A 26,132-nucleotide genomic window follows, 5' to 3' on the forward strand; every position below is an offset into this window, starting at 1 on the left:
CATGCTTTACAGCATAACAAATCTCCCGAGAAAACGATTTGACGTGATATTCATAAGAATTTATGATAAATTTTATCAGGTTAACCTACGTAGTGTGCTCAATTCTTCTCAATTCGAAAACGAATAAAGTTTTCAGTCGATATAGGAAAAAAATACATGTATTGAGATTTGGAGATTCATTTCTGGGTTCCAATATAATTTATGCCTTTACTTGGCAATTCAAACTTAATAGATTTACTGCATATATGAATTTAAATGCATAGAATGTTTTTTAGTGGAAAAGAGCTTGTCACGTGACATTGAAATTGAAATACTGATTGGAAGACATCTATCAATTTAACTAAGGAAATGTGTGATTGTGGTAAGATAGCCCCAACCCGGTGAATGATGTTTTTTTTTTTGGGCTTGCACATTGTATTCAGCTGACGCTGTTATATAAGTTGACATTCAGATGCAAAAATTATGTGTGCAAGTATAGAAAAGAAATACACTTTATTTCATTGTTAATTTTCTTAATAAGCACGATGTAGATTATATACAATTACGAAACATCTGTATCCTCTTACCAAATGTTAGTAGTATTATCAATTAACACGTCCAGTTTGTCAATCGTTGTTTCTTATATACTTTTTATCATACTGATTTCGTTTATGCTTGGAGTATCGATTGTATCGTGTCCTTCCTTTACATAGTTTATCTACTTACCTGTGTGTTACATGTCATTGGGCAGTTGAAACTGTATGGAAGGTAAACTATAGCCATTCTCTGATACTTCAGTGATTCAGTTGATAAGTTGCATGTCTGTTGATAAATGTCCTTTGATAATAGAAATTTATGTTTAATTTGTCGATTTTATAGTAATCGTAATACGGAAAATTGAATCTGCTCTCTGCAAAAACCTTTGAGGCCTGTATGATGCAATAATACACGAATTTATTTTTCAATAGTGTATATTTGAAATCTCATAAAAAAAATAAATGTAAAATCAGTATTTAATTCACATTTAACTGATTTATGTTGAATTGGATCTTGGTCATTTGAAAACGTTTTGGACTGCTATAGAGGTGTTCAAATGTTTCTAAAGATTACACCAGTCAAGATTAACAAACAAAAAATCCATGATTTGATAAGCTTTCATAATTCTTCTTATATTGTAAACATACAAAGAATAACGCTCTTAAATTTTTTTTGTTATCTTCATAATCAACTGAGTAGCACAATCGCATATGCACACCTGGAGCCAAGCAAGCTTCTAGATGTTGTTATATGATTGATCAATTGAAAAGTGAACAAGAAGCATTGCGAAAGGCAATAAAATATGATCACCTCTTAATTAGTTAAGTTTGCATTCAATAACTACAGTTCTAGTTCTAAGTACCCATTTGCCGTTCGCTCCTAGTTTGCTCAGCATGCGTTCATCGTGAGCTCATCGTTTAGTTTTGCGTTCATCGTTCCCCAACCGCTCGCTATCATCGTTTTCAAAGCGTTCAGTGTTTGCCAATCGTGTGTTTATTTAGCGTCCACTCAACAAAGAAAACAAATCCTGCATCACTCGATCAAATTAAGATGATGAAATTCATATATTGCGTAGATAATATTTTTGCAATCATAGCATACAAGAATGATTGCAAATAATCTTTAAACTATTCTCAAAACCAACTGGATCATAATTAGTCAAATAACACGATATGCAAATAATATGCATATTTCCCCCCCATTTACTGTAGTTTCTACTTTGTTAAAAACATCGTACAGTTTACTATCAAACATACATAAAACGTGTGTCGGTATAAAATAAATACAACTCTACAGAATTGTGTCAGTGTGAGGTAAGAACAACTCTATAAACAATTGAGCCAGTGTGACATAAGTACAACTACATAAAGACATGTGTCAGTGTGACATAATATACGTACATCTCTATAAAGAAATGCGTCAGTGTGGCAAAATATTCAAAGAAGTGCGTCAGTGTAACATAAGTACAACTCTCTAGAAAGAATTGTGTCAGTGTGACATAAGTACAACTCTATAAAGAAATGTCTCGGTGTGACATAAGTACAACTCTTTAATGAAGTGTGTCGGTGTGACATAAGTACAACTCTTTAAAGAAGTGTGTCGGTGTGACATAAGTACAACACTAAAGAAATGTGTCAGTGTGACATAAGTCAACTCTTTAAAGAAGTGTGTCAGTGAGACATTAATATAAGTCTATAAAGAAATATGTCAGTGTGACATACATACAACTCTGTAAACAAATGTGTCAATGTGACATAAATATAAAGAAGTGAGTCACTGTGACATAAGAACAACTCTATACAGAAGTGTGCCAGTGTGATATAAGTACAATTATAAAGAAATGTGTCAGTGTTACCTAAAATTAATACAACTCTATAAAGGTTTGTGTCAATGTGACATAAATACAACTAGTATTTAATTGTTGATAGGGTACTTTAGTTATGTCGCCAGTCCACTCAGTGTATTCATACAGGAACCTGTTTCAGTCTGTTTAAACTCAGAAAACAATTTGATATCTCTTCATTAAAATATAGGCAAAAAATAAAGTTCGTACAAAAAATAAAATGCTTCTTCTTCTTCTTTTTTTAAACCTTTCCTCCTTTCTAGTATATAATTCTAAATTGTAGCTCAAAGACCTGTGTAGACAAAAGTTCAAGTACTCAGGGGCAGAATGTATTTGTATCATCTAATTTTCTTGATATGCTGAAATCCATCCTGATGATCATATGTATTTTGTAGCTCATTTTCCTTTTATCAATATAATTTTGCATTTGATTTTTGAAAAATATTGATATATTTAAGAATGTTGAAAATACTATTTCATGCATGTTGTAGGGAGCTTATACTCTGGTCTGTACGCCGAATTACTGGTTATAGTCTGTTCTTATATGGGAAGTACTCTCCTTTCCAATGTGGCGGCTTATCATCTTACACTTATCCAACCTATACTCATAGCTCACTTTCTAATGATGAAATTCTCAAAAATCAAATTTCAGTCTTTAATACTTTTAACATTCCAGTCAACAAAGGTGAGTTCGCTCTACCCTACCTGTAGTGGATTCCCAAACTTCATAAAAACCCTTAGAAAGATACATTGCCGGGTTTAGAAAATGCTCTACAAAGCTACTATACTTATTCCTCACAAACATTTTTAACGGCTGTAAAGGAGAAACTTCAGACATACTGTGCTGATGCATATTCTAAAAATGGTGTAAAGCATATTTGGATTCTCAAAAATTCCAAAGAATTTTAGATAATTTAAAATCGCATAACATTTCAAAAGCCAGTAACATCAAAATGTATGACTTTTCTCAACTTCATATAACATTCCTCACAATTTTTGATAACATAGATAACATAACATAGATAACTGCTTCTTCAATTAAAATGGAACTTCTAAATTTCATAGCTTGTGTTTGGTCATCTACAAAATTATTTTGTTGAAGGTCACTCTAATTCTACAAATAAGTACTCTGATGTTGATATTAAAAGTATACTGGAGTTCCTCATTGATAATATCTATCTAGTCTTTGGTGACCTAGTCTTTCAACAACCTCTTGGATTTCCGATGGGCATTAATTGTTTATCGTTTATTAGCCGACCTTTTTTATATTCCTGTGAAGTGGATTTTATTCAAAAATTTCTGAGTAGAAACACTTGCTTTGGCCTTCAACTCGATATATCGACATTTTATCAATTAATAATAGTTATTAATAATAGTTATTCTCATTCATATGTCGAATCAATATATCTCAGAGTCCGCAACATATGTTTCATAGCAGAATGTTTTACTGACTTTAGACGATAAGGGCCAACTGCCAACTTAATTGTATGACAAACGAGATGACTCCAGCTTTTCCATCGTCAACTTTCCTTATTCATGTAGTAATATTCCGCTATCACCCTCATATGGTGTTTATGTCTTCCAACTTATTCGATACTCAAAGGCATGCTCTAAGTACACGATCAATTTTTAATTCGAGGCAGGTTACTGACAGATAAATTGATGTTACAGGGATTTCAACAACCTTGTGTCAGCATTTTGTAAATTTAATGACCTTGTTAGCAAATATAAGCTATCTGTGGGTCGTTATTTTTTGGCACATATTTCATAGGTGCCAATGCCAATTGTTAGATCCTTGTTTTATTCTAAATTTGAATACAACTTTGAATATTCCATCTACCTCATCAATGCATAGGGCTTACGACGGATGTGACCGGTTGACAGGGGGTGCATACTCCTCTTCGACACCTGATCGCTCCTCTGGAATTTCCAGGGGTCCGTGTTTTATGCCATATTCACAGATTTAAATTGTGTGTAGGGTTTTTTTCAGATCGATAACTGTTCGAGACCCTCACCTTTTTTTATTTATACAGTTTATAGTGAGAGGTTTTGTTTCTTAGAACAAAATACAAGGTATTTAAAAAAATAAAACATTATTCTTAAGGAGAAAAGAAACAAATTTATATCTTTTAAAAATCAGGATCTTTGAAAATATCATATTTGACGTCATTAAAACACACTGAAATTTCAATGTCTCTGTTGTCTAAAGAACATGTTCGGTTGTACAATAAATGATTGCCATTCCCCAAATAACTGTGATCATGAAAATGTAAAGAAGTATCCAAAAACCAGAGAAAAATTATTAGAAATACATATCGTGCTTGTAAAAATAAAATTTGAGAATACTTTGAAAACACATAAAGAAATGAAAGAATTTTGTGCTGCATTAATCAGAATTTCATGTTTAAGGGTCCTCCACACCCCCTGACTTGTGACGTTTATCGAGGATAAAATTAATTTTACATCCGGTTTTATTTAGTTTGTGCACTGACAATTAGACTGAATAGGATGGGGAAAATATCTTGAAACTTATGAAATTAAATTTTTTTAAAAAATCAGCGTAAATTATATTTCAATTTCTGGCCATTTTTTAAAGGTTGATATGCCTGATTAAAATAATGCTCATTAATATGAAAACATAAGCTGTGGGTGTTTGGGGAACCCTTATCACAAAAACGACGTCATTTAGCACGCAAAATGTAAAATATTTTTTTGAAGATGGCTGAATGAAATGTGGAGATAACGAAGAGTATTCAAGCTCAAAGTCCTTTAAAACAGCAGAGCAAACACGGACCTCAAAAAACATCAGAAGTAGGATCAGGTGCCATGATGGAGTAAGCATCCCCTGTCGACCGGTCACACCCGCCGTGTGCTCCTTGTCATGAACGGGAAATAACGGAAAAATTCGTCAACAATTCAGTGTGTAAATAATGGCCTAACAATTAGTATGAAAAACGTCAGTCAGCATTTGACTTAATGATACTGATTGTATTTGCTGACAAGGTCATTGTATCGACCAGCATTGTGAAAGAAATTATGAATGCAGATACTTATTTTTAGGTAAAAAATTGTTTTCTAGAATGTATTTGTAAAGTTGAAAAAAGTTTCCAAGTACTAGTACCTGATTTAACAAATAATACATAGCTTGATTGGCTCTGGTCCTTTATTTGTCAAAATAAAGACGCTTACATTACAGAAAAACATAATGTTTATTGAAAGACGGGATATAGGAATAGATTTGTCGTAAAAATAGAATGACCTTTACATAAAAAAAACTGTAGATAAGCAATTAAAATATTACTCATGAAATGGAATATAAATATGTAGATAAATAAATCCTTCAGATATATCTATTAATGTTCAAAATTGATAAAATATAGTCTATATTTCAGATAATGGAGATGAATCAAGACAGTAACTTGGACGATGTGGACAAATTATCAAATACTGAGAGAGCTCAATTAGAAAACAAAAGGGGAAGATGGGGAGCAAAGCTAGACTATATGCTTTCTATGGTGGGTTATTGTGTTGGTCTTGGTAACATCTGGAGATTTCCGTATCTTTGTATGAGAAATGGAGGAGGTAAGTTAGAAAAACGATTGTTATCGTACTGAAGATTTTTTAGTTAAAGAGTTTCTCACCTCAAACTTTGAATACACTTTTGGTCAATCTAATTAAAATTAGATGTTCCGATCCGCCACCGCTTCTCAAACAATGCATGCATAAAAATATATAACGGATGTTCGGAGTGTTATTTTTTTTTCAGATGGATAATTCTATTTAGAAACATTGATGTATAGGGATAACATGGTTTTACAGATATCTATACTTATTTATGTTATATATTGTAGAAAAAATTATCCTGAGTTGTATTAAAACTATCCGCTTTTGTAGGTGCTTTTCTGATCCCATTTATATTTTTCCTCCTCGCTGCTGGTCTTCCATTATTTTTTCTGGAAAGCTCTGTTGGACAATTTACAGGGAGAAGTTTTTTTCATGTCTGGAAGGCCTGTCCTTTTTTCGAAGGTAAAAGATTCCTTTTCTATTTTTATCACAATAAAATAAACCCTGACTTATAACATAAATTTGATCGACAAATACATATTAACGAATAAAGCATAGGTCTTTTAGTGTCGAATTGAGAAAAATACTGGTATACTCATGACAGATTGTTATTTACCAAGGTCTTGGAGTGGGGATGTTCATTGTTCTCTTTGTAAGCACACTGTACTACAATGTCATCATCACCTGGACCATTTTCTATCTCGGAAGTTCCTTTTTCTCGCCTCTTCCATGGGCAGTCTGTGAAAATGATTGGAATACTCTAGAATGTTTCCATGGCATTTCAAACATGTCTTCTCAGCATGATTCTAATGGATCAACAAAAGACTCGTATAACACATCTAACTTGTCAAAAACTTATTCAAAAATGTATCACTACAACGGAGCTGCCTCCCTTGTGGAGAACATAACAAAAGAAACTATACTTAGATCAACAAGTGAAGAGGAATTTTGGTTGTGAGTGATTATGTTAAATTTATTAAATTCAGTTTTAAAAATCTAATTTTATGTATCGATATCTGCTTAGATTACGGATAAATTGAAACATGAGAATATTCAAATAAAAAAGTACAATTTTTATCTTGTTGCATATTTTGAATTCACTATGTAAAGGTAAATACCGGTATTCAATAATTTAAAGCATTATACTTTATAAAAACAACGCTTACATTTATGAGAAACATATGTTCACCAAACTTTCTTTTGATTTCTTTCACATATGATCTATAACAAATTTTACTCCTCACTAAGATATTGACAGTAGTGAAGGAGAAACTTCAAGAGTACTGTGCAACAATATATTCGAGAAGTGGTGTAAATCAGATGTGGATATTAAAAAAATATACCCTTATCACCTAGGCCTGCATACGGGGTTTATATCTCTCAGTTGATTCGATACGCCAGAGCATGCTCTACGTATGAACGATTTTTAAAACGAGGTAAGTTATTGACAAACAAGTTGATGAAACAAGAATATCAGCAGTCTCGTTTAAAGTCGTCATTTGTTAAGTTCTATGGTCGATACAATGACCTTGTCAGCAAATACAATCTTTCAGTAAGTCAAATGCTGACTGACTTTTTTCATACTAATTGTTAGGCCATTATTTATACACTGAATTGTCGACGGATTTTTTCCGTTATTTTCCGATCATGACAAGGAGCACACGGCGGATGTGACCGGTCGGCAGGGGATGCTCACTCCTCCATGGCACCTGATCCCACCTCCGATGTCTTAGAGATCCGTGTTTGCTCTGCTCCTATTTTGTAATGTTTACGGACATTTGAGCTCGAATACTGTTCGTTTTCTGCACATATTTCATCTTTAAAGAACAATGAAACCGCATTTATCTTATATTTCTGCAAGTATTCTATAAGAACAAAGTGTGTAGAAAAAAGTGATTAATTTACTAGGGGTAAATAAAATATATAAAACAATATACTACTACCAAGTGTTACTTAATAAAATTATACTAAAGATCCATAAAGCATCGAATAGCTGTTTACTTGAAGAATCGTCATATATTTAGAAAAAACATACAATGGTGACTATGCAATAGAATGAATCAAATAATTTAACTTATTTAAAATTTCTTATACAGTTATCGTGTTCTTCGTATGTCAGAGGGACTCCACGATATTGGAGGATTAAATTGGCGCCTAACAATCTGCTTTCTCGTAGCATGGATCGTGGTTTGCATATGTCTGATCAAAGGAGTGAAATCTGTTGGGAAGGTACGCGATAATTATGTACTTCGAAACATATAACAAATGAATTTTTTTTTATTGTAATCTTTAATCACCCTCTCACTACAATATTTTACTGGAAAGAAAATACACCCTACGGGTTGATAGCTAACATTTTTTAAATAAATAATGAAAAAAACTTATTATAGGTTGTTTACATCACAGCGACCCTTCCCTATTTGTTACTGATCGTCATTCTTATCAAGGGCCTGACGCTTCCTGGATCAACTGATGGCATCCTTTTCTACATCAGACCAGACTTTGATAAACTTGCCAGTGTTCAAGTAAGTATACAGTAAAAAAAAATATCATAAAACTGGATTAATATTCCCTTGAATGAAGGTATAAAATTATAATTTAGATATATGAACTGTCTTAAAACTAAATCAAAACATTTTCAAATTTGAGTGCATTTTAAACAATTGAAATACTCAATACATCATGATTAAATAGAGGATATTCAATGTTTTGTAGATGAATATGGAATTTATCTCACGAGTGGGACAGGATTTTTTTTATATTTTCACGAGTGCGAAGCACGAGTGAAAATATAAAAAAATCCTGTCTCACGAGTGAAATAAATTCCATATTCATCTACAAAACATTGAATTTTCTGTTTATTACATTTTCTTTGATTTTCCCTTTGCCTCTGTCTTTTCTTAACACAGTGTCATAGGCTTGACGTCATAGTTGAGTGGTTGAGACGTCATAGTTTAGCAGTTGTGTGATTGAAAACATTACATAGCATGGATTTTAGCAACATATTTGGGAAGAAAATTGCTGTTTTAGCTCTATCAAGATGCTTAGTTACTATCTCTATCTTATGACAGGCCAGAAATTATATTTTACTTACTTTGATATCCTTTCACACTGTGAGAGAATATCATTTTGGTATCCTTTCACTTTGTGAGAGAATATCACTTTTATTCAATAAATAAATCACAGTATTACACTGTTGAAAATGTAATAATTAAATTTATTTTATCTTTCTTATATATATATGATATAATGACATGAATTTAAATTTAATTAATCATAATTTATAGAGTAGTATTTCAATTGTTTAAAATGCACTCGAATTTGAATATGTTTTGATTTAGTTTTATGACAGTTCATATATCTAAATTATATATATTGTGTAAGTATTCTCCTACGTTTGAATAATTCCTGTACCTTTTTATAGACAACAAATGTATATTCAATAAAGTGAGAATTATTTTGTTTTCATAGGTATGGTTAGAAGCAGGAATTCAAGTCTTCTATTCACTAGGACCCGCATGGGGACCTCTCTTTACCATGGCTAGCTTCAATAAATTCAACAATAACTGCTATAGGTAAATAGAACTATAACTAATTGTATGTAGACATAATTTTTAAGGAGATACATCTTATTCATTAGCAAATTATCATCTATTTCAAAAGCACATTATTTAAAATTAATTTTATATGACAGAGATTCAATCATATTATCTATGATAAGCGAAGGAACAAGTATATTTGGAGGATTTGCCATTTTCACCATTGTTGGTTACATGGCGCATGTTGCGGGTAAACCAGTGGATAAAGTGGTACAGGCAGGTAGGCACATAACACTAATTTCACACACACACACACCCTCACACACACACACTCACACCCTCACACACACACACACACACCCACCCTCACACATACACACATACACCCTCACACACACACCCACACACACCCACCCACACACACACACACACACACAGTGATTGTTTCCATATGTACAATATGCATTCGCTTTTTTGATTTACTTCCTTGTTATAAATCATGAAAAGTCACAGATATATTGATTTGGATAGTAATCACCAAAAGCATCCTTTAGGTACAAAATATTCACAGATGAACTAAAGAAAGATCTTTGTTTCGGATTTCACATCAGGTCCCGGACTGGCTTTTCTTGTTTATCCAGAAGCTCTCTCGCTGCTTCCTTTGCCAAATGTCTGGGCTGTGTTGTTCTTCTTAACATTGTTTACTGTTGGATTAGACAGTCAGGTAAAGCGAATGAAATAGAATCAAGGATTGATCATCATCTTTTTAAAAATATGGAAAGGAATCTATAGTATATATGGATTTTGATCATTTGAAACTACATGTTGTTGTTGCATTTTATTTCCTACTTGTAAGAATTTTAAGCCCCCCCCCCCCCGTAAGAAAAAAAATGGTGTGTCAATACCTTCACAAGATTTTTTTTTTTTAAATGTCTTTCTTGCATCAGCAGCAAAACTGATTTTTTTAAAAAAAAAATTCAATCCGTTATATTTTCTTTACTTATAACATGGTAATATATCTTGCATAATTCTGAGATGAGGCATATCACCTAGAATTGCTGAACCCTGTTTGTTTGCATTTCAACTGGGCAGTTTGTTGTAACCGTAGCGATTTTCGTCATTTTTTAAATGACAAGCTTATTAATTTTACTTGAATTTTACTTTTTTCTTACTCTCTGCGCATACGAGAGTTGATATTTTCTCTCAAATATTTAAATAATATTGTATTCTTCTTTAATTTACACAAGTTTACCACCCTGGAATCCTGTTTGACCGCTTTCACAGATATTTTTCCTCGTATGCGGAATCACAAGGCCTTAACGGCAATGTCTTCTTGTCTGTTTCTCTTTCTTGTTGGATTGCTACTATGCACTGGGGTAAGTATACTTACGACATGTATACTGATTCATGTGGCTGGAATAAAAACCAAATATGTCATGATCCGCATGATGTGCAATGATCAGTTTAACATATTTATAATCTCTGATAAATATCTGTAAAAAAAAAATTGAAAAGTGTTAGTTTGTAATAATTTTGGTTTTAGTCGATTTCATGTGTAAAGAAAACCCTTTACAAATGCATATTTTTTATGAAAATAACACGAAGTTTGAAATTACAATATTTTTTTCATTTCTCTATTCCTTAGTGTGGAATCTACATTTTCCAGCTGCTAGACTGGTACATTGCAGCCTTTAGTATACCTCTTTTTGGAGTGATTGAATGTTTGGTGTTTGGCTGGATTTATGGTAACCATTCGCCAAAGTTCTATGAGAGAAAATAAATTAATGAGATAGCACAGAATCAATTCTTCAATGTCGAGTTTGACAAATCAAAGTGAAAATACATCTCCGTTCCACCAACATGTAAGACGAGAATTTGTTAAATGCACGTTGATCCAGCAATCACTTCAATTTGCTGAAAGATATACGCGCTATAACTTGCGTCAGTTAAAAATAAAGTTGGAAATTTATTTATTTTGTTTACCGAATAAAGTTACGAAAATATTGTAAATTACATAATTGGAAATGAACGCATTATGATATAATAATTCTTTATTAAACAACTTTAAGCCATACGGCCCATCCACATATACAAAATGAACATAAATATAAACGCATGGCGAGAGTCTACGGGGGTGGAACCCCCATCTGTCCGACTCCTCAACTACAACAATTACAGTAAGCATTATAAACTCTCCATTAATACATGAAAAAAATATCTATACATAATATACATATAAATTAAATTATTCATCATTTCTTAATATCATTGCATGAAGAATGAATTTCCCTAATCCAACTAAAACACCAACATCAAGAGAGCTGAGTAGCTGAGTAAGCTTGTACATATTTGGAGATCTGAAATAATATGGTTTGATATATTTTCTTCTTAAAGGATCATATACAGGACATTCAAGCAAAAAATGATATTCATCTTCGATACGGTGATCATTACAAAATTGACATATTCTCTTACTTCTTTCTATTTTCTGATATCTTCCTGTTTGTATACTTGAATTTATTTTTTAGCTATGGGAAAAAAGCCTTATTCTAGTAATATACTTCTTTAACTTAGAATTAAAAGGTTTTGTCAAATATGCATGAATTTTGGAAAAATTGTCACACACAATGTTCTTATACAAGAAACAATTTGTTGAATTTTCAAAAAATGCATTACAATCTTGAAAGTAGATATCCAACAGTCTTTCCTTATATAGAGATATAAACTGTGTTGGATTAATAAAATCTTGATTGATCCAAAAAGTCCCATTCTAAACAACTCCTCTTTAACATCCCTTGCCCAGTTAAGTTTGGAATGTAATTTATTTTCAGCATTATACAATAAATATTCATAAGAAGATTTCAATATACAGTTATTTGTACGAAGTAATTTACACCAGTATTTCATAATTCTTATTTTCCTGGTTATGATTAATGGATAACGACCTAATTCACGATAAACCATATAAATACAAGTAGATCTTTTAACTCCTAGTAGGTTTTTACAAAACATAAGATGAATGCGTTCTATTTCAGGTGATCTATGGAAGTCCCAAATTTCACACCCATAATTTAAAACAGTTAATATATATGTATCAAACAATTGACAATTATAAAGATCTCAAATTATAATTATTATTATCCTACTAGGAAAGTAATACCTTTATTTAAATTCATGAATCATGTGACACCGTCGCTACTTTTAGATTGATAAACAAAACTGGCGTCAAGAAAACGAGGTAGGCCGTTTGGTATACAAAATACCTTTTGACATGGATGGCATACGTTTTATGCTTAAAGATACTTATCAAAGACCTTAATATATTTAAAACAAATGCCTTATTTATTTTATATGTTTTATTCGAGTTGGCAGGTATTGTCCACAGTGGTCTACACAACAGTGGGGCAGCCGGCAAACTGGCACATCCCCCAACATCAACAATTAAGTTGTGCCCTCCCTGACGGGAAAAGTAGCACGCTGGGTTGATCTCAACCGTGCTACGGACACATTTCAACATAAATTATCTTTAATTATATTAATTATAATTAATCATATCAATTATATTACATACCGTATATACTCGCCTATAAGTCGGTCCGCCTATAAGTCGGTTTTATTTTTTAAACTTATATTAGAGGGACTGACCTTCTAAAATATCAATCTTTTTATAACTCGCCTATAAGTCGGACATAGAGTTTTGGACCAAAGTTTAACTCCCAAAAATCCGACTTATAGGCGAGTATATACGGTAATTTTGCTTTAGATTTACTCTATATGAGATATAATTTTCAAAGTCAACATCACACATATCAACATCAAACATCACATATATCAACATCAACCACAAAAAGTCAAGAATATAAATAGTTCAATGGTTAAATTGAAGGTGACAATTTCGCCAATCTGACCACTGTGAAGTATGGTTTTCCCCGAACTCCTCGGAAGGATACTGTATTTGGCCCAAATCATTCAAAAGGTCCTTAACGGAAATAACCGGCAATCCTGATCAACATCGTTGGTCTCCTTCAACGGCACCGCTAATTTCTGAAAAGAGAAAAACAAAACAACCCAAAGCAGAAAAGAATCTCAATAACATTTCCATAACTGTCAATAAATATAGGTATAGCCCAATTATGTAAAACTACGTAGATGTACGAAAGGAGAAAGGGTATACTTAAACACCTAGCTCAAGGGTTGAGGTCGGAGGGTATTTCAAATTACAAAAAATTAAATCAGATCCTTTCACTTGCATAGAAAAGGGGAGATAACCCGGAAACATAGTGACTAAGTACCAACACTGTATGGGTGGATAACAAAATTCCGACTTTACTCAATCATCAGTTTCACGCAAAATAAGAGGCGAATGATGACATTAACAACAGGGTAGAGCTTTGATAACGACGCATATTGTGAGACGAGCTCAAATATGCGGTATTATCTTTTAAAACAACCAGTATTATCCATCTACTCTGAAATGAGAGATATTAACTTTTATTCAAAATCGTAGTCAAAATGTACCTCGTTGTCTATGATTTCCCGCGGACATGCGTGTCTATATACTGTTTACGCACTTCCTTCATCAATATTCATGAATAGGCTGAATTCTTAATTTGCAAATCTTGCTTAATTGTTTTGTAATTACAACGACTTATTTAGTAAAACTTTGTGGAAAGTAATTATTTTTTATTACACATCATGTTTTTCAAATCATTATTTGTTTAATTTCAAATAAAAAATTGCGTTTATGTATATCTTTAATGACTTTTTAATGGTACGATAGTTATCACTCAATTCTAGCAATGATTTTTGCTTGGTTTTCGGCTTTCATAAGGCGTGCGAATCTTTTTTGCTAGACTCATTTCTCGATCAATAAAATGTCTTGCATAGTCAAGCCTCTGAAAAGGGGGAAAGGTTATAGTCGATATAGGGAAAAACATACATGTGTATACACTGTACGAGGGCTGTTCAAAAAGTTCGCTGACCTTTGTCATATCTTTTTACTTTACGTCATCTCATATCCAATGGTAGGCATATTATATATTCGGGGGTGGGGTGGGGGGTAATTTTCGTCGTTTCTGTGGTATGGAAAGACCAATGAATTCATGTCCCCACTAAATATTTAAATTCATAACTACAATATAATGTGTTTTTTCTTCAACCACCAAATGAAATCCTTACGAAACAATATTTTTTCCTCAAACCACGAAAAATTGACCCCCCCAAAAATTTATTTTACAGTATAACAATACATTCGAAAGATTTAAAATAAAAGTTTTAAAATCGTTTTTATATATTTTAAATTTTCTTCAAATTTAAACTGCTTTCAAAATGGAATCATGGAAAGAGTCAAAATTTAATAATTTACGAACAATACAATTTAATAATGTCTGAATTTAAGTCATTTCTCTGTTAAGTGGTTAAAAACGGGGAAAATATTGTTCATAGCAAGAATTGTTACATCATTTCAAATGCCAAATTGTGAAAAGAAATCAATTTCAAAAGATAGGATATCGAAGTAAGCAAAAATTGATGATGTTTGACAAACGAATAACTTTAATTAAACTAAATGCCAGGTGATATAGAATTTTTTTAATTAATAGCTCGTTATGGCGCCAGACTATTATGTGAAATGTATAAGGGAAAGTATTTTTAAGAAACTCATTACATTATGTTTTGATGTTATACTGCTATTAAGTGTGCTCCTTGGTAAAAAAAAAACCCATAATGATTTTAAAATTAAGTAACATGATTTCCATTTAATCATATGGAATAAAACTTCACACATTAACAAATAAATATCTTAACATATAATGATGCGTTATTATGTATGACTTTAAGGGGCAGATAACTTGTCACGTGACATTGAAATGATGATCGGAAGAGGTGTACCTATTTATATGAGGATTTTGTGGTGTGTGATTACGCCCTTCCTGTTAGTGGTAAGTGATGAAATACTGCATCAGTGACGCTTCAAATTGAAAACTATGCAGAAATTGAATTCATTTGTACAAATATAGAAAGCATTTTATTTCATTGTCAAATTTTATCAATAATAATCTATATTACAATTTCACATCTTTATTTTTTTTTACCAGATGTTATCCGTATTTTCTATATACACGTACCGGCCGCCAATGGTTGGTTCTTACACGTATCCGGCGTACGGTCGGGCTATTGGCTGGATCGTGGCCTTCCTTCCTATGGTACCTCTACCCATCTGTGCGATAAGAGCCATAAGACGGTCTAAAGGTGATACCGTATGGAAGGTAAAGCCATTCTCTTCTGAGATTTTGTCGTCTATCTGCTAAGATTTTTCATTTACATCTGTATGTACCTTTATGTCTTTTGATTAGTAGCTGTTGGTAAGGGAAATATCTGATTGGCAATCAAAAATTAACCAATGACATGAAGTCAGTTATAAAAAGATAATGATTAAGTTTTTCTATAAATTTGTTCCAGTTCATTGATGTTTTATTTTTTAAAACTCACACTTAAACGGGAATGTCCTCGGCAATACGTTTTGAGGCTTGGAAGAAAAATGAATAGAAACGAAGTTTTTCAAAGCAGATACTTAAAATTCTCATGTAAAATTAAGGTTCTATCAACAGTCGAATGATTCAGATGATTTGATATTCTGTGCATCTGATAACGTTTAGTATTTCAACGTTTTTAAACAGAAGAAAACATGAATGAATGATTTAAACATTTTAAGATCGTCAGGTTGCCACTTGTCAAATAATCCCACAAGCCATTAATTAATATGATTTTGATATGCTTTCATAATTCTTCTAATAATCGATACTTTTTTTCTTCCCGTTTTTTCAGAAACTGTGTTCATCTTTCAAACCTTCGGAGGGATGGAGACCGATATCTAATTCTGTGTTTATAAGATATAAGATTGAAAATAGATCTGGGGACTTTAAATCAACCATACTCAGAAACATTTTTGGAAGATAAACTTAGACATCAAAATACAGGTTTCCTGCCTCGAAAAATAACGCAGATTTATTTTTCGCTGCTTATCTGTTTGCAACTTTACATGTAAGATATGTGACAATTCATTATTTTGCCAGCATACCATTGCATTTTTTTAATGATAATTATCAACTAAATGTTTGTTTTCACTATACTTTAAAACATTTGGTTGATAATTTTTTTTTTCAATTTAATCTGAAATAAAATGTATTCTTTCATGATTTTGGTTGTAACTCAAGTTTCTTTCTTGTGCTTTATTTTACCGGAATATAATTTCTGATAGGTCCAGAAATTCACAGATTTTAGTCTGCTCTTGTCCACTAAGCCAAGAAAAATAACGTACTGGGAACATGTTGTTTATTTAAACTTAGAAATACCTGAACAATACAACGTTTGACTCAAGTATACTAATCAAAACTTTAAAGTACACGCACAGGTACTGACGTTATATACTGAAACGCAAAAGAAACGCAACATCCTATTTTAGGGGGAAATATTACATATAGGATATAATTTTGTATCTAAAAAGTAAGGACATCTTCAACTTTGTAAATGTCGGTAATTTAACGGTTGAATGATTTTCATACCATTACCGGAAGTTAAGTTTGAGTCCGCTTAACAGAAATCAAAAATTGCAATGCCTTGTCTAACAAAATATTTGGCAATAATATGGGGTTTTAAAGGTTGGTATCTGTTTATCACAAGTAATGAAGCAATTTTCCGAAAAATAAATTTTCCTTTCTTTTCCGTAAGCGATGCCAAGGCTTCCTGAAAATGATGTCAGTACTCATTTCCATTGCTCTTGCTGGAAAATCTCAAAATAAAGGTGATGGAGAATTGCAGATGCAAATATGCACTACATCACGCCTCAAGAGACTCTTACCTATCATTAGCATGAATGACAGTCCTTGGACCGGAAGTCCAAGGTTTACTACATTGCGCTAGGCTAGAGAAAATTCGACCTTATCATCTGAAAAACGGGTATTTAAAATGGCAAAGAATATTTCTTTCGTTCAGATCTCGAGATAGATAAACATATTGCATCGTAGAAATCAAGCTGCAATTGTTGTGCATGGCAGTCTTGCACGCTGTAATTGAGTGGCCGGGGTGGGGTGGGGGTGTTTTAATAGTCATGTGTTACTTTCTAGGGTTAAAAGATAATCATTTAACATTTTTATCAAATCTCTGATGTTTTTAAATCGTGTTTTACCTTACTGTATTTATTTTGAAAATCATCGGATAAAGAATTCAAGAATTTGTAGATCACTGCTTGTTGCGTTTCTTTTGCGTTTCAGTATATTATGCGATATTACTAGCGGTTACATTAAGATTATTTAAAAAAAACAATTGATAAGTAATTTTTCTTTCTTTTTTTAAAATTAATATTTCATTATTAATTGATATTGGATGAAATACCTATGAAATTAATGTTATACCACTAATTAAACGGATAAATGTTCGACACTTAAATTCAGGTTTCTCTAAAGCGAAATCATGTAAATATAACGATGAGCCGTATAGTTACCCGACGTTTTGACTGTCCATATTTTTCTCTTTTTTAGCAAATATGCACAAATTTTTTGGGAATCAAAATTAAAGGTTCTCATAGTAATGAAAATAGCAATTGAAACAGAGAAAATTGCAGAACCTGACCTCTTTTATGCTGCAACCAGTTTGTATCATACCAATGGCTCTTTTAGCTCAGGGCTCTGTTAGATTTTACTTAAGATACAAACAGAAAATTCCTGATTTCGATATTTTATACCTCTATCTTCGTGAGGTACCTGTATATTAAATGCCTGTTAACATTTAGATAGATATACTGTGTACAGGGTTATTTTCGCCCTTTCACACTTTTCCCCCGTTTTAAATTCGCCCGGTCAAAATTCTGCTCAGAAATTATACTGTTTTCTTTGAATTCCCCCCCCCCCTCTTTTTAAAATTTGCCCACCTGTGAGTAGGGAGAAAAGGCGAAAATACAAGAGGCCCATGGGCCACAGCGCTCACCTGAGTAAGTTTGGCCTTGCTGTTTTTCACCCGATTTCTCTCACACACACCCCTCCGTAGTACTTATTGTGGCTCCGCCCTACCCCCAGGGGTCATGATTTAAACAATTAGAATCTACACTATCCCAGGATACTTCCACATAAGTTTCAGCCTTTCTGGCAAGTTCATTTTTAGAAGACATGTTGTGCCCTTAATATCTAGAAGAGTGGTTTTTAAAGTCTTCATATTAACAGATAATAGGTTTAAAAATGTTTTCATAATAATATCTGTTCGTATGTGATAAAAAAATCGGTAAATAACGATGGTAAAAACTTAAGCGTTCAATTCAGATGTCGTACACAAATTACAAACCGGAATGCTAATTTATGTGCAAAATTCAGTCAGGTTTTTAACAGTTACAACATATATTGTCCCATTTTGCATATATATCCCTATTATTATGCATATTTACTCCTCAAAACGTATCATTTTCTCTGTAATTGATCTGACATGAAACGTTAACTTTGAAAGTAAATATCTCCTTTTTTGCAAATAAAATCAAAAATCTGACAAATACGATCTCTTCCAAAGTCTTTTATTTAGCATTTCTGAGTACTGGTATAATTGCCATACTTTCCAAAACTTTGCACGGACAGTTTTTGTAGACCCATCATTTTTGCCGAAAAATCGCCATTTTTTGTGTGTGCGCGCATGCGCGGACTCTATTTTCGGAGTCTTTTTCAGTCTCAATTTCTTACTTCCGGAAACGCTGTTTTTGGAGTTCGTCTAGACTGATAATAAAGGCTCAATTTAGTATGTTAAATGGTCATCACCCCTTGTTATAGGGTGAAAGGTGTATAAATGGTGCGTTCAATATAATAAAGGATCATTTAACCATGTTAAATGGTCACCGCCACTTGTTATAGAGTGACACGTACATAATACATGGTGCGTTCAATATAATAAAGGGTCGGTTCATTATGTTAAATGGTCACCACTATTTATTATAGGGTGAAACGTACATAATAAATTTTGCATTCAATACAATAAAGGGTCGGTTCATTGTGTTAAATGGTCACCACTACTTATTATAGGGTGTAAGTACATAATAAATGGTGCATTCAATATAATAAAGGGTCGGTTCATTATGTTAAATGGTCACCACTACTTGTTAAAGGGTGAAACGTACATAATAAATGGTGCGTTCAATATACTAAAGGGTGAATTCATTATGTTTAATGGTCACCGCTACCTGTTATAGGATGAAACGTACATAATAGATGGTGCGTTTAATATAATAAAGGGTCGGTTCATTGTGTTAAATGGTCACCACTACTTATTATAGGGTGAAACGTACATAATAAATGGTGCATTCAATATAACAAAGGGTCGATTTATTATGTTAAATGGTCAACGCTACTTGTTAAAGGGTGCAACGTACATAATAAATGGTGCGTTCAGTATAATAAATGGTCGGTTCATTATGTTAAATGGTCACCGCTACCTGTTATAGGATGAAACGTACATAATAGATGGTGCGTTTAATATAATAAAGGGTCGGTTCATTATGTTATATGATCACCATCCTTTGTCATACGGTTAAGGGTGTCTAAGAAATAGTGTATTCTACATAACAAGGGGTCGGTTTAGTATGTTAAATGGTCACCACTCTTTGTTATAGAGTGAAAGGTACATAAACGATGTGTTCAATATAATAAAGGGTCGGTTTACTGTATTAAAAGGTCACCGCTACTTGTTATAGGGTGAAAGGCACATAATAAATAGAAATTAACACGTTTTAAAAAATGCGTTAAGTACATATAATTAGTGTGCAGCTAATTTCACATGGTTTCAAAAAACACACATTAAAAGTTAGCTATGTTGATTTAATTAACTGGTGTTTATGGAGAGATTTCCGTGGCACAGTTCTCTTTTAGTATTCTTACTTTAATTTATTGATATTTATAATTTTATTTTAATATTTCATTTATTATTATCTTAGTTCTAACATCTTGTTTTTCCAATTCAATTTTTCATTTCATTTTGACCTTTTTACAGACTTTCTAAATTTGAATATTTACTTGGTCACCGAAAGAACCGTACAGCTTTTATTTTTTACTTTATGAGGCTGAAATTGAAAGATTATATTCCAAAGACACTTGATTCTTTAAGAAACTTTCAAAATCTTATTTCAGTATATACACCTTCCTTTATTTCAGTAAAAAAATGTGTAAAGGCGGAGTTAGAAATTAAGAGTAAGTAATAGTAAAAATGTTAAAATAAGAAAGTTAGAATGAGTAATCCGGGTCAAATTTTCTAAGCAAATTAGGACGAAAGGGGGCGCTGCGACCTCTTATGCAAATTTGAATATACATTGAGGTCTTGTGCGAGCTATCAATGAAACGTACCGTAAAACTATATTTCCCGGAACATTTTAGGAATCGGCCATTTCATTCTGAAAGGGGGGCGTTGGCAAATTTTTCAGTGTCAGATTATTTATTTTTATGTCGGTATAGGACGGATAATTAATTTTAAAGGTGATCTGGGTCAGATTTAATTTTCCTCTTCATGTTCATTAAGATTGACATGCCAAAAAATATTTTATTGCGGGGAGGTACCCAAACTCTATATTTTCAGGGTGGTACCACCTAACAAGGTCCATTTATTTATTTTTCTTCGCAGTGGGGGAATACTAGTATAATTTATATCTAGAATCTCCCAGCCCCAACAACACAAAATCAAATTACTTTCCATAATATTCTTCTGTGTTTTCGTTTAATTCTATAAGAAATGTGATGTGAATCAGTACTCGTTTTTGGTACTTGCCTTTAGTACACAAATGTCACGTATCTTTAAATGTATATCGTTATCAAGTACGATTGATAAAAAAGAACGGCTGATGGAAGGGTAGGGAGAGTTTAGTGTCATCTTCTTTTTGCCGTACGTAATGTGTAATCTTCTAAGGAACATCACAGTCACTTATTACATAATATTTCCTCCTCTGTAAAAATATCATTTTTCTATGTTAAAAAAATTGTTTATAGAAAGACCACACCTCTCTCAATCCTTTCGTAAAAATTCCCCCCCCCCCTTGTGTGGAAACTGGAGGAGGGGTCGTGTCTATACAGTATACAACGCTTTTAATTTGCCACATAGGCCCATAACAACATTTCTAAACGGGGGATAAAAAAAAATTGACAAGAATTAAAAAAAACCTACTGGGGGGGGGGGGTTGGTTGGGGGTTGGTTGTAGTATCTTTCTATAACTTTTCGACATTGTCTTAAATCAATGCATTAAAGTGGGACACATTTCAACCATGCTGCTATAAAAATATGGGAGGGGGGGGGCGGCAAACAGCCTTTGAATGAAAATTTTCATATCAAATCGGTGCACCCTTCCCCCTCGAACCACAGGCCTACATCGATACTTAATTGATATTTTATTTTATTGTGTCAGATAAACTTGACTGATTCTGAGGTAGGGGAGGCCTGGAAGATTTTGGAAATAAATAATCTGTCCATGAAATTGTTGAAAATAAACAATCTGTCTCCCACTTGGGCGAAAATAAATAATCTGACCTAGACCGTACCTAACCCCCTTACTAAACTAGATTTTTCAAGTTTGCGTATCCCCCCTTATTCTTTAAGTTTGGGTACCCCCCCCCCCTACACACACACATACTGACACACAAAATTAAAATAAGAATATCAAAAGAAGAGTGTGGCATTTTAAACCTTCCAAAGACACCATTTAAGCCAACATATTGTTAGCTGCACACCAAGTAATGTACTTGACGTATCTTTTGTAATGCAATACTAACCATTTATTTTGTTCCACCCTATAACAAGTAGCGGTGACCATTTAACAGAATAAACCGACCCTTTATTATATTGAAAACGCCAGTTATTATGTACTTTCACTCTATAATAAGTAGTGGTGACCATTTAACACAATGAACCGACCCTTTATTATGTTGAACGCACCATGTATTATGTACGTTTCACCCTATAATAAGTAGTGGTGACCATTTAACAAAACGAACCAACTCTTTATTTTATTGAATGCACCATGTATTATGTACGTTTCACTCTATGATGAGTGGCAGTAACCATTTACCTTAATAAACCCACCCTTTATTATATTGAACACACCATTTATTAGGTACGTTTCACCCTATAACAAGTAATGTTGACCATTTAACATAATGAACCGACCATTTATTATATTGAACGCACCATGTATTATGTGCCCTTCACCCTTTAACAAGGAGTGATGACCATTTAATATATTGAATCAACCCTTTATTATATAGAACACACCATGTAATATGATGTATCATACCTTAAGACAGCTATGGCGTTCCATACCCTAGATCTGTCAATAAATATGACCATACGTCGCGGTCAATCATCGTCAAAATATTGTTTTGCTGCAAAAGAAAGGGATCCAATGTTTATGATAAAAGGAAACTAAATATTTTATTAGAATTTTTTTCAGATCAGATCATTATTCACTAAGAATTATAAAATGTAAGTCGCTATGATGATTCACCTCTTATTAAAAACAAAAAGCCGCAGGATTTGATGACTGCCTTCAATGAAATATTTATCCCTTACGAATTAAGCTGCTTATGTTTTGGGATGGTTATAATTATCATAACTAACATTGCTGATTATTGTCCCTTATTTTATTTAAACCTTACAAGTAGAAGCGACCTCAGAATCTGGCAATTTTTCTTTTTCCAAAAGTTAAGCAGTCATCTAATCTAACCGAGGTCTCATATTAGTTAGAGTCTTACATATATGTATATAACAATCATTTTCCCAAAGAATACATTCTTGATAAAATTATTATCTAACAAAAGTAATGATTACCAGAATGCCCAATCTATTAGCCCCATATTTAATCAACAGTTTCAACGTGTAACTGACCAGGTGGTAATTATTAGTTCAAAACTCAACGTCTCCATACGAGTGAAAAATTCTCGAATCATATATGGGACGTAAAACATACAACAAATCAAAACTCAAGACTGATATGTCAATGTTTTCTTGTCTGTTTTTCCTTCTCGTTGGATTGCTACTATGCACTGGGGTAAGGATACTTAAGGTCAAGATCTAATAAATGAGTTTAGACTTTCTTCTTGGTACTAGTTCATTATGACGTCATAATTGATTTAAACTTAATTTTTCCCATACTTTACGGCTTCAATAGAATCATGTAGAAAATAAAGCACTTTCATGGAATTCAATTTGAAATCATGTCAAATGTAACCTCGATACCCTTATTCCATTTAATATCATTTTAAAGTAGAGATCAAGTAGATATGAAAAACCGTTTTCTGAGAGACTGTAGGCAATATTGATACATTTCTTTTGTCTGAGATGGAAAAAACTCCCGTAATTATACCAGACTTTCTTCATTTTTTAATGAAAATAGGCAGTTTATAATACGTTCTTCCGACGAGTTTACCCCAAAATTATGTCCGGATACACCTTATTTTACCAAGATATATTCGTAAAGGATCATTAAAAGAATGTGTATCTCAAATTTGAGAAATCTATGGGCACCTTTCATTCACTAGATCTTGACCTTAATACGTATACTGATTCATGTGGCTGGATAAAAACCGAACGCGTCAAGGTCAGTATGATAGGTAGTGATAAGTAGTATAAATAAGGTTATTTCTGATGGAAACCTCAATAAAACATGTAAAAATGTTTACTACGTAATGAAATTACCTATGCTCAATTTTTTGTATAAGCAGCCTTACAAATTTTCTATATTTGAGACGGAGATAACATGAAATGTGAAATTATAATAACTGTTTCATTCTGTATTCTTTTAGTGTGGGATCTACATATTTCAGCTGTTAGACTGGTACATTGCAGCCTTTTGTTTACCTCTCTTTGGAGTGATTGAATGTTTAATTTTTGGCTGGATTTATGGTAAATGTTTGCTAAACTATTATAAAAGCAAATAAATGTGGAATGACACAGAGGTAATCCACCGATATTTCAGTGTGGGGTTTGAGACTTGATAATACTTCAAACAATGTTGAGAATACAACTCCCTTCCATCTTTGTGAGTGTTGAAAATCGGTCGATAAATGTATGAAATTGCACATTTGATCTGCATTAAAACAATGGGTTTACTTTGCTAATGACTTCAAAGTAATAATACAATTAAATGTATATAGTTGATTATTATAGAAAAATTATATATTCCTTGCGATTTAGGGCCCTTCATTTATAAGTTTCCATACAATTTACGTCTATGATTGACAATTCAAACTTTACAGTTTTTTTATTTTTGATGAACATATACCGGTATTCCTTTTTCGGTGTTGAGAAAACTCGTTCAGAAATCAGCAATATATATATATATATATATATATATATATATATATATATATATATATATATATATATATATATATATATATATATATATAATTTTGAATTTAACTTTTAGGGGCAGATAACTTGTCACGTGACATTGAAATGATGATTGGAAGAGGTGTACCTATTTATATGAGGATTTTGTGGTGTGTAATTACACCCCTCCTTTTAGTGGTGCGTTTTCCCTGCTAAAATACCTTCTTACACATTGCACTTGACTGATTCTGCAACTTGGCATTAAGATGTTTAAACCATTTCTACAAATATATAAATATATATATATATATATATATATATATATATATATATATATATATATATATATATATATATATATATATATATATATATATATATATATATATATATATATATATATAATGCACTTTATTTAATCGTTTATTTTCCTAAAATTCAATATATTGAATATAACTGTAAGATTGAAACAACATCTGTATCTTTAACAGATGCTATAAGCATTTTCTATAAACACGTACCGACCGCCAATGGTTGGTTCTTACACGTATCCGGCGTACGGTCGAGCTATTGGTTGGATCGTGGCCTTCCTTCCTATAGTACCTCTACCCATCTGTGCGATAAGAGCCATAAGACGGTCTAAAGGTGATACTGTAAGGAAGGTTAACTATAGTTATTCGCTATTACTTTAGTGATTCAACTCTTAAATTATTAGTGTTTATCTTTTAAAATTCATCCTTTTTCAAATGAATATAACAAATGATATATTTGTTGAAAAAAAGTATTTTTTTTTTAAAGAGAAATGTATTTATATTGCCAATTTAGATCTGATATCAACAGTTCCGATTAAAGTATTTTCTCTGCTTTAAAAATGTGTTCTATGGTCATTGAAGTTTGAATGATATCCCCCGGGGAACGTATTTCGTTGGAAATAAGCAAGAAGTGAAAAAAAACAATCTTTAACAATCTTTAATTTCAAGTTTCATAATAACACATGTTATGAAAAAATAACGGAAGCATATTAGCGAAAGAAACTTAACGTAAATTATGATTTTAGTAACGTCATGATCGCTCATTTTCAAAACACACTTCTCGCGCCGTCGCACCCTTTTGTCACGTATACTGGCAAACTATCCAGGGACGAATTGAAATTCATCATTGTTTGTCTAATTTCGTCATCAGATTCAAATTTCAGTTCTCGCAAGGTGACCTTCAGTAAGAAAATTACGCAAAGTTTGATTTCGATCCATAGTCTTTCTCACCCTCTGAATTTGACAGTAGTTACTCTTCCTCTTCGGTATTCCTTTTTCGGTATTGAAAAATCAACAATA

The 26,132-nt window shown here is 32.5% G+C and overlaps 1 protein-coding gene and 1 long non-coding RNA gene across 2 annotated transcripts; both read left to right on the forward strand.

The window, feature by feature from the left end:
- The first annotated feature begins 672 nt into the window (after nt 1-672).
- LOC133178216 (sodium- and chloride-dependent glycine transporter 2-like) lies at nt 673-16,581 on the forward strand. Its single transcript, XM_061312965.1, has 14 exons — nt 673-747; nt 5,752-5,941; nt 6,254-6,385; nt 6,544-6,877; nt 8,020-8,152; nt 8,314-8,448; nt 9,395-9,498; nt 9,618-9,742; nt 10,074-10,186; nt 10,710-10,838; nt 11,108-11,207; nt 15,301-15,401; nt 15,558-15,728; nt 16,288-16,581. The coding sequence occupies exons 2-14, from the start codon at nt 5,755-5,757 to the stop codon at nt 16,417-16,419; spliced, it is 1,896 nt and encodes a 631-aa protein (XP_061168949.1). The 5' UTR covers nt 673-747; nt 5,752-5,754; the 3' UTR covers nt 16,420-16,581.
- Nucleotides 16,582-23,461: 6,880 nt separating this feature from the next.
- Nucleotides 23,462-25,007, forward strand: LOC133178226 (uncharacterized). The gene is made up of 3 exons (XR_009719967.1): nt 23,462-23,518; nt 24,273-24,372; nt 24,899-25,007. It is a non-coding gene; the product is annotated as an uncharacterized LOC133178226 (long non-coding RNA).
- The last annotated feature ends 1,125 nt before the right edge of the window (nt 25,008-26,132 follow it).

Source organism: Saccostrea echinata, unplaced genomic scaffold (assembly GCF_033153115.1).
Source record: "Saccostrea echinata isolate AGI-Se365-2 ecotype Australia unplaced genomic scaffold, CSIRO_AGI_Sech_v1 ptg000001l, whole genome shotgun sequence".
Classification (NCBI taxonomy): Eukaryota; Metazoa; Mollusca; class Bivalvia; order Ostreida; family Ostreidae; genus Saccostrea; species Saccostrea echinata.